Source organism: Oryzias latipes, chromosome 12 (genome assembly GCF_053564925.1).
Source record: "Oryzias latipes strain Hd-rR chromosome 12, Olatipes_Hd-rR_3.1".
Taxonomy (NCBI): domain Eukaryota; kingdom Metazoa; phylum Chordata; class Actinopteri; order Beloniformes; family Adrianichthyidae; genus Oryzias; species Oryzias latipes.
This window is the reverse complement of record NC_136248.1, coordinates 29,217,608-29,232,145: the sequence shown is the minus strand read 5'-3', so window position 1 is coordinate 29,232,145 and position 14,538 is coordinate 29,217,608. Positions and strand designations below refer to the sequence as shown.

The window sequence follows — 14,538 nt, the reverse complement described above, 5'->3', positions numbered from 1 at the left end:
ATTGAAAAATATATGTCATCACATGTAATATAACTATTTATTAATGCATCAATAATAAGTCTATTTGGTAATATTGATTATTTAATATCACTTACTAATGAATAAACATTGATTAATATATATTTGATTTTTATAACATTTTTTATCAGAAATATAGTAAAAAAAACAAAAAACACTGCTTTTTTATAGATTTGTTTAAGCTTACACTATTACGCTCAAACTTAAGATCTCCCTGATGTCTTTTATTTTGTTGTGCCTGTTTCTCCAAAGTTGACATTTGCTAGATTTTTTATTCACATGCTCAGAGATTTATTTGTTTTTTAGACTCTGTTGATGTTTTTCGCAATGTTAGCAACAAAAATAAGTTTATGTGTTTGCTTTAAGATAAAAAAAATCAGAACTTTTAAACGTTATAGAAATACTTTCTAAGTTTGGTTACAAGTAGAAAGCCCTTTTAGCCTAATCTTGGGTTTTATTTTGGGTCAATTAATTATTTAAAGTCAGATTTTCTGGATCCCCAAATAGAAACGGAAAACCTAATGAATTGGTCTTAAAAGACTGTCGTGAGCCTCTATCTGACTCCTTACATCAAAAATTTTTAATAAACCTAAAATATGGGTTTTGGTTTTAGGACTTTTTGTTTTCGTTTTGATTTTCCAAGTTGAATATCTGGCTTAAGGAGATTTATCGTATCACATCTTTTACTCAAAGAAAAATCTAACTACAGAGAACCCGAATTAATGAGTCTTTTCAATCTGCAATACATCTATCAACCAGCAGGGGGCGAGCAATGTCCCCCAAAACTATCTCAGTGAAAACAACAAAAGATGAAAGAATTTTGTGACCCATTAAAAGTTTTCTATGGACTCATGTTTGGTGATTTTACATCATCGACTAATGATTGCATAATAAATAAAATGAAACACTGAAAGATTTTAAATTTCGAAACTTTGCAGTCTATTTCTCAGACACGCCTTACTTTTTCTACGACTATTTTTCTCAGTCGTAGCTACTACACCACTGTTTACTGTTATAACAGCTGATTAGCCGATACTGTCCTAAAACGTTTGCTGCTCTGTACTTGTGATGTCACTAATCTGATTGGCTAGAATTTTTTTTTTTTCAGGACTTGGCAGCCAAAGAAACAACGACGTGAGTTTCCAATTTCTTCTAACGTTTGTTTCCCGTGTGAATCATTAAACTTATTTAATCTAGTTTACAGTTAATTAGTTTTGGACTGACCCTTCAGATGAAAATTGGAAATACATTATAAAATAAAATGATACTTTATGTGTCTATAGAGCAAAACAGAAGCACTTCTGGTTTCTGCAAAAACAAAGTGTTTGAGTCTGAATGACATTGTGTAATGTAAGTAAGCAAAAAGGCTTTCCAGGTCTTCCCAAACAGAAATGTTTACTTCTGACTTCTCCTTGATTCTAACAGCAGGTTAGCCTTTAACCCCACTGGAACAGCTGCCGCAGGTTTGAACTGGATGGTTCTGATAACCGCTTTATGTAATCTTTACCCTGCAGAGGTGAGACACTTCTTTGCACTATTTAGAATAGAATAGAAGACTTTATTCCTTTTGTCAGCGGCAGACATCCGAAAAACAGCGAAGTGACGTACAGCAAGTTGTGTGTAAAGTGACCAAGTAAAGTAAAGTGACCAAAAATGTTTCGGTTTAACAGTACAGTTTTCAAGTTAAATTAGATAAAATTAACGGAATAGGTAAAGTACACACCAAAACAACAGCCGTTATAAGAACAAAAAAAAACAACTGAGACACAATAATTGCGACAAAGTATATAAATAAAAGAACGAATGAATAAAAAATGAACACAGCATGGCTATAGTGTATCACTGCAGCAGCGTGGTTGGGTTTATGTAAGGATTGAGTTTGTAAGTGAAGTAAGTGAGGGAAATTTCACATAAACAAAACACAAAAATACAAATGTTACCTATCATACGGTAAAACCGGTACCAGTTTTACATGAGATTACGTGTTTTGGACTTTAATCTCCAGTGAGCAGATTACTCATTTACATTTAGGCGGTGGAAGCCAAAAATAGGTCGTTTTAGAGATTTGCATATCATACTTAGACTTTGGGATTTCAGTATTTCACATGTATTTAGTTTGGCAGGAAACTGTCCTCCATGTTTTATTCGTACAGAGCAGATTGAAGAAAGTACACTGTAAAACTTTTTCAAATAAAAAAATAAGAGACTTAAAAAAACAATCATTAAAACGTTTAGATCAAGCTGTGAGAGTGAAGCACTTTTTTTCATAAAACTTTATTTAAAAGCTAGAATCGCCAATCTTTTACATTATTACCCATGTGTGGCAGTAAAAAAAAGCACTATCAAAATCATATTCAAATATTCATTCATATTTTTGTACATTTTTGGTAACATACTTTAATGTTGCCAAAATTTAAAAAGTTTTCATTTCCAAAACTAAGAATTTCTTTCATAATCACTAAAGTTAGAATATACTGAGCCCGTGTCCTGACATTAAGATATAAAAATATATCTTGTTCCCACAGATTAATATCTTGTTCCCACAGATTATTATGTCATTTGCACGAAATACTATTGCGTTCCCACAAGATACTATTGCGTTCCCTCAAATACTATCCCGTTCCCTCGAAATGATTAACTCGTGCAAACACAATAATTATGTCGTTCGAACGCAATAATTAATCCGTTCGAACGCAATAATTATTCACGTCATAAATCATTCACGCGGATATGCTCTCTGTACGATGGCAAAAGCCGCTTTCAGCGGTAACTTCCGTGTCTCTGTGACCCATATTTGTTCAAAAAAGGAACATGAAAAACAAAAATGATCACTTTATTACTGTCTCAATGAATATAAGAAAAATATCAAAAGATTTATGATAACTAGGCTGCTTTGTCATACGATAGCTCTTGCTAGGCTACTACTAGCTCCGCCGCAGAGCTCTTTGATGTATGCCGGCATTTGGGCAACTGGCTGGTCGGTTGACAGACAGCTGATATTGTAGTTTAGGGTCGAATAGGAATAATAATATTCAGGACTTGTCTTTTATTAACTTTAGCAGTCAGTCGCTTTACATTCGAAGGCTATTAGGCTACATGCTAACTGACTAGCCGATCATATCCTGTTATTAATTTACGTCATAGATTTACAGCAGATACCTTCACATTTCTGTCTGTGTGTGTCTCATTACATTGCATTGAAGACACGGAGGATGTTTAGAGAACAGATTTATTTATTTCAAAAAGCACAAAAGCATCCATCGTATTCACGTTCATTCACATGATGATGATGATCTGGTCCGCCCTCAGTCATCTTGCTGCAAAAGCCGCTTCCTGCCGCTACTTCCGTGTCTCTGTGAGCATTCAATAGGGGTAAAAATATAAGCAAGAATGGTCGATCTGTTATTGTCTCGATGAAAATCTGAAAAATATCATATTAAGCTGGCTGCTACGCCTAAAGCACTTACCTTTAGCTTTTTTTTTTTTTTGCACTTACCTTTAGCTCGTAGCATAACAACAATAGCAGTACGTCACGTTTCCCAGCATGCCTTGCTGCCAATCATTGGTCTTGTTGTTAAACCTTGGTCACAGGGACACGGTGATTGGCCAATGATTGGCAGCAAAGCATGCTGGGAAACGTGACGTACTGCTATTGTTGTTATGCTACGAGCTAAAGTACAATAGTATCTTGTGGGAACGGAATAGTATTTCGTGCGAACGACATAATAACCTGTGGGAACAAGATATTAATCTGTGGGAACAAGATATATTTTTATATCTTAATGTCAGGACACGGGCTCCGTAAGAATATGACTGCACACCATAAAATATTTTTTTTATTCATGGACATATTTTTAGACATGATATTGATCCCTGTCAAGAAATATGATCCCAGATTAAAAAACAATAACTTTAAAAAAATGTAATGTTTTATTTTTTTCCACAACAGTGAGAGGATTTTTTCATAAAAAAAGAACTGAATAAAAATGTTGGTTAAAACACTCAAAGAGGACAACAAGAGGGCAGTCGAGGAACAGCAAGGTGTGAGGACGTCTTTCAAATTCAGATTTAAATTTAATATAAACACTCAAAATAAACAACTTTTTAAATCTTTAGACACGCTAATAATAATTGTGTTACGTTAAATGCGTACACAGACAGGAAATTTTGTCAAACATAATTGGCAGTCATCTGCATATTTTTGATCCCAACTTAACACATTTGGTGGTGTCAGGTTTTAAACAACGAACAAAAAAAAAAACCTGTGAATTATTGACATAAACAAATTATCTCTTTCAATATAAATATTAAAAACCAAAAATATGTCTTCTTAGCTATATGAGGAAATGTTTCATAGCATTTAGCAAAAAACATTTTGCTCTTCTTCGCTGTTTTTGGTTGTTTTCAGCAGCTGCTCCACAGATCATTCTGGAAAAAATGAAACAACTGATGTGCACTAGAGTTATAAAACACATTTAAAAATGCCTATAGCTATATTTTACTGTTACTATTAATTAAAGAAAATTAAAGAAAAAAGCCATCTTAGCAGCTTTAAAAACAAACACTTTTAAAATGTAGGAAAAACAGTTATACAGTTAAACAGTTATAATAAGGAAATAGAGATTTAGAGACACAATAAAATTCAGAGTTTCCTTTTCTCATCAGAGAGGTGTTGAACATCGTGTCTGGTAGAGTTTGTCACACCACAGATGCTGCTTGGATGGAAAAAAATCTCACCGTGGACAGAAATCTGTCAAAACAGCAGAGTTTTGATCTCTAATATGTTAATATGGAAGAAAAAACTAAAATGAGAATTAAGCAGCAGAAAAAGACCAGGATAAACAGAGAGAATAGATGCAGCTGCTGAACCTGCAGCTGAGCTTTTATTCTCTGATCAGAAGTATTTTCCCTAAATTGGAATGAATATGTTTATCCAGTAGGGTAAAGAAACAGTACTTCAAAAATATTTCATTATTGAACACCATCCTGGCAAAAAACAGGGATTTTTTTCTTTCTCCTCTTTGCACAAGTTTATTTTTTGCGTTGATTCTTCATGTTTTTTTACAGTTAATCTTCATGTACTTTGCGCATATTATTTAGATACTTTGCACGTGTTTTGGATTAATCTCTCACGTATTTTGTGCTTATTCTTCAATGACGTTACACATATCGTTCACATATCTCTCTATTTCTGACGTAGAATTGTTTATTACTTTAAAGAAACCCTTCTTTACAAAGCAGTGTTGCAAAAAATATCGATTCTTAGCTACTGTTTAACAGTTCTTGACAAGATGGTGATTTAACGATTTAAATGAATTGCCGCAAATGGATAAAGAAATGCCAAAAATACCACTTAACAAAAATATTTAAGATGTTAAAAAACTGAAAAAAAAATTTGCAAACAAAGAAGAAAAACACAAGGACAGTGTGTCTGTTGATAAAAGGATATCGCTGATAAAAAATTTAGTTGAATTTGTTTTCTTACAAAAGTGAAGGGAGGGAGGGAGACGCTTTAAATGCAGAGCGGTAGGCCGGTCTTGCTCCTCTTCTGCTCTATAAAAGCTGCATCCGCACCTACAAGGATCCTTTCAGACGGACTTTGGAGCTGAAAGAACTGCTGCAGGAGCCATGGCACCATCCGGAACCAAGAAGGTGCGCCGCGCGCGCGCCTCTCTGTTAGCGGTTTGTGGAAAGTTTTGACGCACCGGCGTTTCTCCTGTTTGCAGAACATCCTGGAGCGCCTGGAGGCCGGAGAGGTCATCATCGGGGACGGAGGCTTCGTGGTCGCTCTGGAGAAGAGGGGTTATGTGAAGGCGGGACCCTGGACCCCCGAGGCCGCCGCCGAGCACCCAGAGGCGGGTACGCGCGCTCCTCCGCACCGCGGTGACCGGATGGAGCGCGCTCCTCATCCTCTCTTCCTCTTCATCCCCTGTCGTTGCAGTGCGCCAGCTGCACAGGGAGTTCCTGCGCGCGGGCTCCACGGTCATGCAGACCTTCACCTTCTACGCCAGCGACGACAAGCTGGAGAACCGAGGCAACACGCAGCGCTTCACAGTGAGCCAACGCGCGCGCGCGCGCCCCCCACGCATGCCCCGCAACACGACCGCCCCCCCCAACCTGTCTCCGCTTTAGGGGCAGCAGATCAACGAGGCCGCCTGCGACCTGGCCCGGGAGGTGGCCAACGAGGGGGACGCTCTGGTGGCGGGGGGGGTCTCCCAGACCCCGTCCTACATGAGCTGCGAGAGCGAGCAGGCTGTGAAGGCCATCTTCAAGAAGCAGATCGACGTCTTCATCAGGAAGGACGTGGACTTTCTGATCGCAGAGGTAAAAACTCACCTGGGAATCCAGGCAAAGAGATTTGATGACGTCATTATGTTAAAGTTCCTCCTCAAACTTTTCTGCAAGTTTATTTAGCAAAAAAATACAATATATCTATTTCCTAACTCATTTTTTACAAAATTAAATATTCATAAATATACAATAGTTCAACAATTTTATGCAAAGATAAATGAAATAAGAAAACTTGAATAAATTACGGTTAAAAAAAAGTATTCTTTCTTTAATTTAAATAAAATAAAATAAACTTTTTTGTAAGACAAAAAATCCACTGCCTCACAGATTATTTTGTTTGACTTTAAAATAAAGTCCCACTGTCCTTATGGGGTCATAAAATATATTTTAAAACTCCTAAGACAAGAATAGAACATTTTATGAGTATCGATAAAATAATAAAGACAGTTCAAACAAAATATTTCAAAAAAAACAGTGAAAAAAGTGTTAAATTACATAGAGCATGTAGCACTTAACCTTCTTAGTGTTAAAGTGGAGTAAAACACAACAGAAATGCTCAAATGCTGCTGTTGTCTTCTTTCTGTTATCCTTTCACTCATCATTTAATTTGTCTTCTTACTTTTTTGTCTTTTTGGGACCTAAAAGGCAATAATTTTATACATGTGCTGCTCCTGTCTTAAACAAACAAACATAAGTCACCTGACAACAGGAAGAAGAATTTCCTCTTTTTGTCTTTTGCGAATGAAAAACTAAAACTATGTCCTAGAAAACTAGAGGTTTTTTTTTTTAGATTTTGGCTAAAAACAGCATAATCCTAATTAAAAACCACTAGGAACATTTTTTTACAATAGATCTAGAAATGATCAGACTCCATGAGAGAGTATTGATGTGGATGAGCAGCTTTGTTAGCACACAAACTAAAGTGGGTATATTCAGAAAATAAAAAAAACAAACACTGGATGCACCTTATGTGAATTCCCTTCTTGTTACAAAGTAAATTATACCATGGTCCGGGTGAATACTCGATTCTGATTGGCTGCTGGGTGTGAATTAAAACCTGTTAACCGCACGGTGAAAAAAGAAGTTCCGGTCACCTAGCCTTAATGTTTTGTATCACTGCGCCGGCTTCTTGAGAACAACTTTTTGCTTCATCATTTGGACAACGGACGGCGTGCGTTAAAAAGTAATAATGCACACTTCGTCGGCCATTAACCCTTACATAGAAAAGAGGAAAAGTCTGTCAGTGAACAAAAGATTAGAAGAAGTCTGTATTTTTTGCGAAAGTAAAGTCCTTGAAAAGCAGCTCCTGTTTGATTCTGTATTTAACTACCGCTACATAACGGAAGGGAACCTGATCTTTTTTGGAACCTTCATCTCCCCGTGCAGAGAGTTGATTCAACCTCATAAACGCACAAAGCTTGTAGTTCTTCACTCGTTTCAATTTAATTTGTGAAAACGACCTTAAACAGACCCTTCTTTTTGCACTCTGCCACAGTACTTTGAGCACGTGGAGGAAGCAGAGTGGGCGGTTCAAATCCTGAAGACCAGCGGGAAGCCCGTGGCTGCGACTCTGTGCATCGGACCGGAAGGGGACCTGAACGGCGTCAGCCCCGGAGACTGCGCCGTCAGGCTGGTGAAGGCCGGTACGACCTGCACCGCACGACGCCGCTAACGCCAAATCAAGACGAAACATCACACGTCCAACTGATCCAAGTCAGACTGAACGCATTTTTTATCTTAGAAAAAAAATGTCACTTATTGAAATTATAACCCACAATCCCTCTGTCACAGAAAACCCGCCATGGCAGGAAAAGTGTTAGGAGCTTTCACAAAATTTCCTGCAAGACTTTTTTAAATCGAATCCATCCTAGATAGTATTTTACAGTTATTGTACAGGAATTTTCCTTAATTATTAAGAAGAGACGGAAGTAGCCACGATCTCTTTAAAGGCCGTGTCACACACGCTGATGCATGCGTGATCTAACTAATTCATACGTGTTTCTTCGTTCGTCTTTCCTCGATGTACGCAAATGTCCATCGAAGGTTTCTGCTGATGGGTCTCTACGTGAATTCGGTTTTAAGATGGATGGGTGGATGGAGGGATCTTTGGTTGAGAATTACGCCGTTAACATGTATTTTACATAGTTTATATATTCAGAAACGTTTATGAATGACGTTTATCACTCACGAATCACGAAAAGACTGACATTTTCTTCGTGGAGAATGTACGTGGTGGCTGCGTAACACGGCCTCGACACCGGTGTAAGTCCAGGTGGAACCAGACCAGTTTACCACAGCACAACCAATAAAAGCCTCCAACCAGCTAATGTCAGGTTTCATCATTTCAGGCTTAATGTTTAGCAGGACTCCCGGATCCGGTTTGAGCGGCTCCACGAAAGTGACTTTTGGATGCGGCTCTCCTTGCAGGCGCAGACATCGTGGGGGTCAACTGCCACTTTGACCCGGAGACCTGCGTGAAAACCGTGAAGCTGATGAAGGAGGGCGTGGAGAGGGCGGGGCTAAAAGCCCACTACATGAGCCAGCCGCTGGCCCTGCACACCCCCGACTGCAATCGGCAAGGATTCATCGACCTGCCGGAGTTCCCGTTCGGTCTGCATTCCCGACGTCACATAACCTGAAATGGGTTTTCCTGCAACACTGAGGCCACTTTGATGTACAAACACTGAAAAACACAAAAAGATTCATAATGTTCACATAAAGGTGTACATCAGCAAATATTTAGAGCTGTCTTTGTGACTCTAACTATCAAAATAGATCAAAATGCGCCTGAAATTGTTCAAAGAACGACGTTTTCTGACGAATTTCTGAAACGATGAATTAGCAAAAAAGAAAAGCAGCGAAGAAATATGAAACCAAGTAAAGACGAGGAGTTAAATACAGACTGGAAAGAAGGTCAGATGATGACGCAACACGAGGTCAGGTCGCTTCAGCCAAGATTCAGTCCAAATCTTATCTTACAGATAATTTTATCAGGAGTTTGAGGCTAAACTTAGACGTACAATAAAGTTTTTTTTTTTTTACAGCTTTGGAGCCCAGAGTGTTGACCCGATGGGACATGCACAGGTACGCGCGGGGCGCCTACAACGCCGGCATCCGTTACATCGGCGGCTGCTGCGGGTTCGAGCCGTACCACATCCGGGCCGTGGCCGAGGAGCTGGCGCCCGAGCGCGGGTTCCTGCCGCCCGCCTCCGAGAAGCACGGCAGCTGGGGCGCCGGCCTGGAGATGCACACCAAGCCGTGGGTCAGGGCCAGGTAGACGAGCTTTGGGTTCATATGTGTGCGGCGCTCTAACGTGACACCTACCCCAAATTAGCATGAAATGACATCACCACCACAGGCTTTTGCTGTTTTTTTACATGTTCTTGTGGCATTTTTCCAGCGATGGAGGACATGTCTGAAGAGAATTATTTTTATGTTGCATTTTTCGAGCATATCCTTATTCAAACGGTTGGGAGTCAGGAGCAAATGAGAACACTGTTTGAAAAAAGGTCATATTTGTGATGTAGAAAATACACAAGCTCCCTGCTCTGAGCTCTCAGCAACAGGTAAAAGGGAAGAGGAGGCGGCATTGCTCCTCAACTAAACAACGGCGTCATCATCATTAAAAGACCACTGGGAACGGTTTGAAAACAGACCAAAAGATGATCGGAGTGGAACTAAAGAAAATACCCTTTGATGAAAGTGTTGTTACTATGGTAATGGTATGGTAATTTAAAAAAAAAAACCTGTGTTGTTTTCTCTGACAGTTTCTGCAGAGCAGCAGAAAGTCATTAGAAATTCGCCTCTGAGTTGTGGACGGGACCATTGGAACAACCCCGCCCTAACAGTTCTGAGCTTGAGGATTTTCTACATCATAAATACAATCTTTTTCTAAATGAATGCTTCTAATTCACAACAATTTGAATCTAGAAGTACTCAGAAATGCAAATTTAACCTTGATTTTCTTAATAAATGTCCTCACATCACAAGAACATGTTAAAATTTCAGTTTTCATCATGGTCATTAAACTGCATGCCTTTGTGTTTCCCATCTGCAAAGGGCTCGCCGTGAATACTGGGAGACGCTGAAGCCCGCATCTGGACGTCCATTCTGCGCCGCCATGTCCAAACCTGACTGTTGGGGTATCTCCAGAGGCCACGCTGACCTGATGCAAACAAAGGAAGCCACCAGCGAGGCTCAGCTCAAGGCTGTCTTTGACAAAGCCGCCCAGAGCCAATGAGAGCCCCTCAATCAATTCAAATCTCTTCAAAAGGTGATGCAGGGAAAATTGGCATGCATGACTTCCTTGAGCCTGAACCTGCAGGATCAACTAGTTTTGAAAGCTTCTTGTGGGATTTTATCCGTCTTTGAAGGACTTTCGTAGTATTTTTACTGATTTTTACATGATTTGTACTTTAAATATACTAAGATACACTGCTTCAGTAATTCCTAACCATCAAATGATGTTATAATGCAAAAATTAAATCCTCTACTGAGTAAATATCTGTAGTCTTTCAGTTTTTTTTTCCCCCCTTGTGCTATCTTAGATGACCCCACCCTTACATTGACGTGTTCTCCCCACCATGACAAAGGTGGATAAAGGTGGAAAGATTTCATGTAATCCATGGACACCAGTGAAGATCACAAATCATTGAAGAAAAAAAGTTCAGAGCACTGTCTAGTGGGTCTAGATGACCCAACTCCCAATGTTAAAGTGCCTAGGATAGCACAAGGGTTAAAGAATATGAGGGTATGTCTCAGAACACAGTTCAGTGACAGCTCAGCCTCTTTGTTTGGGATTTGCTGCCACCTAGTGGACAATTCAGGAAGTGCCTTATTATTAGCTGTTGACAGCTTTTATATTATTCATAACTCAACATGTTTACATTCTTAAGCTAAGGTCATGCAAATAATGGTAAAATAAATACATCACATGTAATAAGCAATAAAAATGCTCATTTAAACAAACAAATAAATGTTTAGATGTAATTAAATAAGTGGCTTAATTGTTAATAAAATACTTATTTTGTATCCTTTTAACAGGAATTTTATTTTTTCCATTTTGTCTCAGAATAAAGACATCAGGGATGGTGGTGTGGACCCCATAACTGTACAGAAATGCAATGTGTGTAAAACCATGACCACCTTCCATAAATATGTTTTTGTTAATTATTTTTGACTGAATTAATGTTCTATACTTAAAAATCTAATTGAATTCACAGAAAACCTTAAAAAAGTTTAACATAAATAAACAGTTTTAAATAACCGAGATGCATTACTCCAATGCAGTCTTTACCTTAATATTTTAGAGCTATTTAGTACCTCGTTTAAGGAATTTCTTTATACAAAATTGATGGTACGCTAACTTTCAAAGTAAGAAAAATCAAGGCAGCTGGTGAACTGTAAACCAGTTTGTTTATAAGTCAAAGTTTTTGTTTTTTCAGCAAAAAATGTGTTTAGTCGAGCACATAATGAAGAACTGTTGCACCTCAGTAAATGTTCTTTATGAAGGCCTAAGAACTAAAGTAAATGCATAGGCTAAATATTTGAAAAAAAGAAAAACAAGTAGGTTTTTGTATTAAATTATTTTTTCCAAAATAAAATGACAAACTTAAAAAACATTAACAGCTGTTTGTTTAAAAAAACTGTATTGGTTCAAAATAAAGAGACCAAGAGGTTAATTACCTGAAACTAATTCAAAACCAATTGTGACTCAGTCATACTGTTTTACAAACACAACAAAACAAACACAAAAATACTTAGAATTGCATGGAATTACAAGATACAAAAAAAAAACACTAAAATCTTTTATAAGTATCTTAAATGTTGAAAATTTATTCATTTCTTTTGAAATGATTTTCTAATGAAATTTGCGAAAACTAGGAAAACTGGCGAAATCTGCCCTTTAATTAATGCACGTTCGCATTAATTAAAGGGACAGCGATCTTGGCCCTATTGGCTCGCCGTCGCTGATCGGGTCACTGTCGGTGCTTGTTGGCGTCAGTGATTTGCCCACGTGCTGATGTTTATGCTCCTCGTGCACGTCCGCCCAGTGAGAAAGAGAGATTTGAAAAGAAAATATTCATAACTTTTCGCGTTTCCTTTTAATGTTATATAGATCACAAAGAAAAACCTTAACAGTGTTTAAATGAGTTTAGCCGGATTGTTTAATTGTTAAATGTCCAAGAGCTCCTCTAGGCTAAAGTGATGCCTTCACGTACTGGAAAGAACGTGGGACTTACTTTAGCACTTTAAAGCCTTTCGAGTTACAATGCTGATTTATGTATTAGTAGGTTTCTTTAGGGAAACAACATTTGTAAATAATAGTTATTCAATAAACCTTTTATACTTAAAGACGGATTAAAGTTAGACACTTTCCCTAAAAGTGAATAATTTAGCCTTTTTTGTGACAGACCTTGGTTTTTCCACTCTAAATTGTTTTGTTTTTTAATAGTCTTGCTAAAAATGCATTTTCTTTGGTCTGATTTTGAAAAGAAAACTGAAAGGGGGATTTATTTTTTTCTTTTTAAATTTATAATAATTCTCAAGTGTTTACCCTTGTTTTGACACTTTTGTACAGTTTGTACATGCAGTTGGTCTTATACAATTTAATTTAGTTTTTCCCCTTATAACATATTCACAATGATAACCATATAGAAATATTAACAAATTAAATGCATTTAATCTAAAAAACTATTATTCAATGTATAATCATCTATTTTTAATCATGATAAAATTACTTGACCTTTTTTGTTCGAGGTTTGCTTTAAATTAAAGAACTCAATTTGCAAAATATTTTCATTTTCTGATTTACAACTTTCCTGGCCGACTCTGAACGTTCCATGTGGTTTAAATCCCTCCCCGGACGTGACGTATTCACCCTCTGCTTGTAAACACAAACTCACACGTGACACCTAAAGCAGAGCTGCGTCGCACGGCCGCATTGTGTGAGCGGACAAAGAGTCGCTGTGCACGCGGGCATCGGGCACGCGGGCGGCCAGAGAAGCGTTATGGCAACAAACACTCGGATTCTCCAAAGTTAGCCGGCTTTTCGGTGTTTGTCACGCCGGCGTTTGCTGCTCGTGTGGCCGCTTGGACTTCATGTTTGGCCGCTCGGAGGAAAAACGACCTCAGCTGCGTTTTCAGCCGCAGTTTGTTTACGAAGCTTTTGTTCAAATCCTAAATTTAGCTCGCTGTTTTTTTCCCTGTGTGTGTTTCTTTTTGCTAATAGCATCTAGAATTCCCGCGTCCGCCGTTTTTTCTCCTCGATAATTAGGCTTATCGCGGCTGGATGAGATGTCATTCGCCATGGAGGAGAATCTGGAGTCCGGATGGGTGTCCGTTCGGCCCAAAGTGTTCGACGAGAAGGAGAAACATAAATTCGTCTTCATCGTGGCGTGGAACGACGTCGACGGAAAGTTCGCCATAACTTGTCACAACAGAACCGTCCAGAGACGGACCACCGTTCTGGACCTGGACCGGAGCCCCACGGCGGAGGCGCCCGCCGCGGCAGCACCGACCGCGGGGAAACTTCCGAAAAGTCCGGCCAGACCGAGTCAAGGAGCCGGAGAGAAGAAGCCGGACGTCAAGACGTTCGAGAGCCACACGGTCGGGTCCTGGGACATCGTGACTCCTAAGGAGATGGACGTGGATTTCCCGGACCCCGTGGACGTGTCTCCGGATGACCAAGCGGACGGCGGCACCATCAGCCGGGAGGACTTCAGCTGGGCCGGACTGTTCTCCTTCCAGGACCTGCGGGCCGTCCACCAGCAGCTGTGCGCCGTCAACTCTGAGCTGGAGCCGTGCCTGCCGTCCTTCCCGGAGGGGCAGTCCGGCGTGTGGACGGTGCTGTTCGGGGCCCCCGGCCTGCCGCAGGTGGAGACGGACTCGCTGTGCTACCAGCTGCAGGTGTACCTGGGTCACGCCCTGGACACCTGCGGCTGGAAGATCCTCTCCCAGGTGCTCTTCTCCGAGAACGAGGACACGGACGAGTACTACGAGAGCCTGGGGGAGCTGAGGCAGAAGGGCCACGAGGATGCTGTGGATGCGGCCAGACGGCGCATGCAAGAGGTGGGAGTTGCCCGTTTCCTCCACCCTTCACGTGTAGACCTCCGAACGCCAGTCTGCTGCTGTCAGGGGTCATGAGTACACCCACCCGCGCTCTGCTTCCTCCTTTTGTCCTCCTGTGATCCACCATCTGTTGCTGGACGTCCACAAAGCCAGAAACCT

At 39.7% G+C, this 14,538-nt stretch overlaps 2 protein-coding genes and 1 long non-coding RNA gene across 4 annotated transcripts in view; 2 read left to right on the top strand and 1 right to left on the bottom strand.

Annotated features, from left to right (window-relative positions):
• Positions 1-3,233: 3,233 nt before the first annotated feature.
• On the bottom strand, positions 3,234-5,630 carry LOC144996481 (uncharacterized). The gene is made up of 2 exons (XR_013659424.1): positions 5,504-5,630; positions 3,234-3,371 (listed from the first exon to the last, which is right to left on the bottom strand). It is a non-coding gene; the product is annotated as an uncharacterized LOC144996481 (long non-coding RNA).
• bhmt (betaine-homocysteine methyltransferase) lies at positions 5,512-10,810 on the top strand. Its single transcript, XM_011481463.4, has 8 exons — positions 5,512-5,670; positions 5,745-5,877; positions 5,960-6,072; positions 6,151-6,342; positions 7,805-7,952; positions 8,737-8,919; positions 9,354-9,582; positions 10,369-10,810. The coding sequence occupies exons 1-8, from the start codon at positions 5,647-5,649 to the stop codon at positions 10,547-10,549; spliced, it is 1,203 nt and encodes a 400-aa protein (XP_011479765.2). The 5' UTR covers positions 5,512-5,646; the 3' UTR covers positions 10,550-10,810.
• A 1,074-nt stretch (positions 10,811-11,884) lies between these two features.
• jmy (junction mediating and regulatory protein, p53 cofactor) overlaps positions 11,885-14,538 on the top strand; it is a 32,700-nt gene continuing 30,046 nt past the window's right edge. For both annotated transcript variants that reach the window (XM_078956032.1, XM_011481464.3), the window contains exon 1: positions 11,885-14,379. In XM_078956032.1, the coding sequence (XP_078812158.1) occupies positions 13,606-14,379 (774 nt within the window). In that variant the 5' untranslated portion in view covers positions 11,885-13,605. The remainder of the gene's footprint in view (positions 14,380-14,538) is intronic.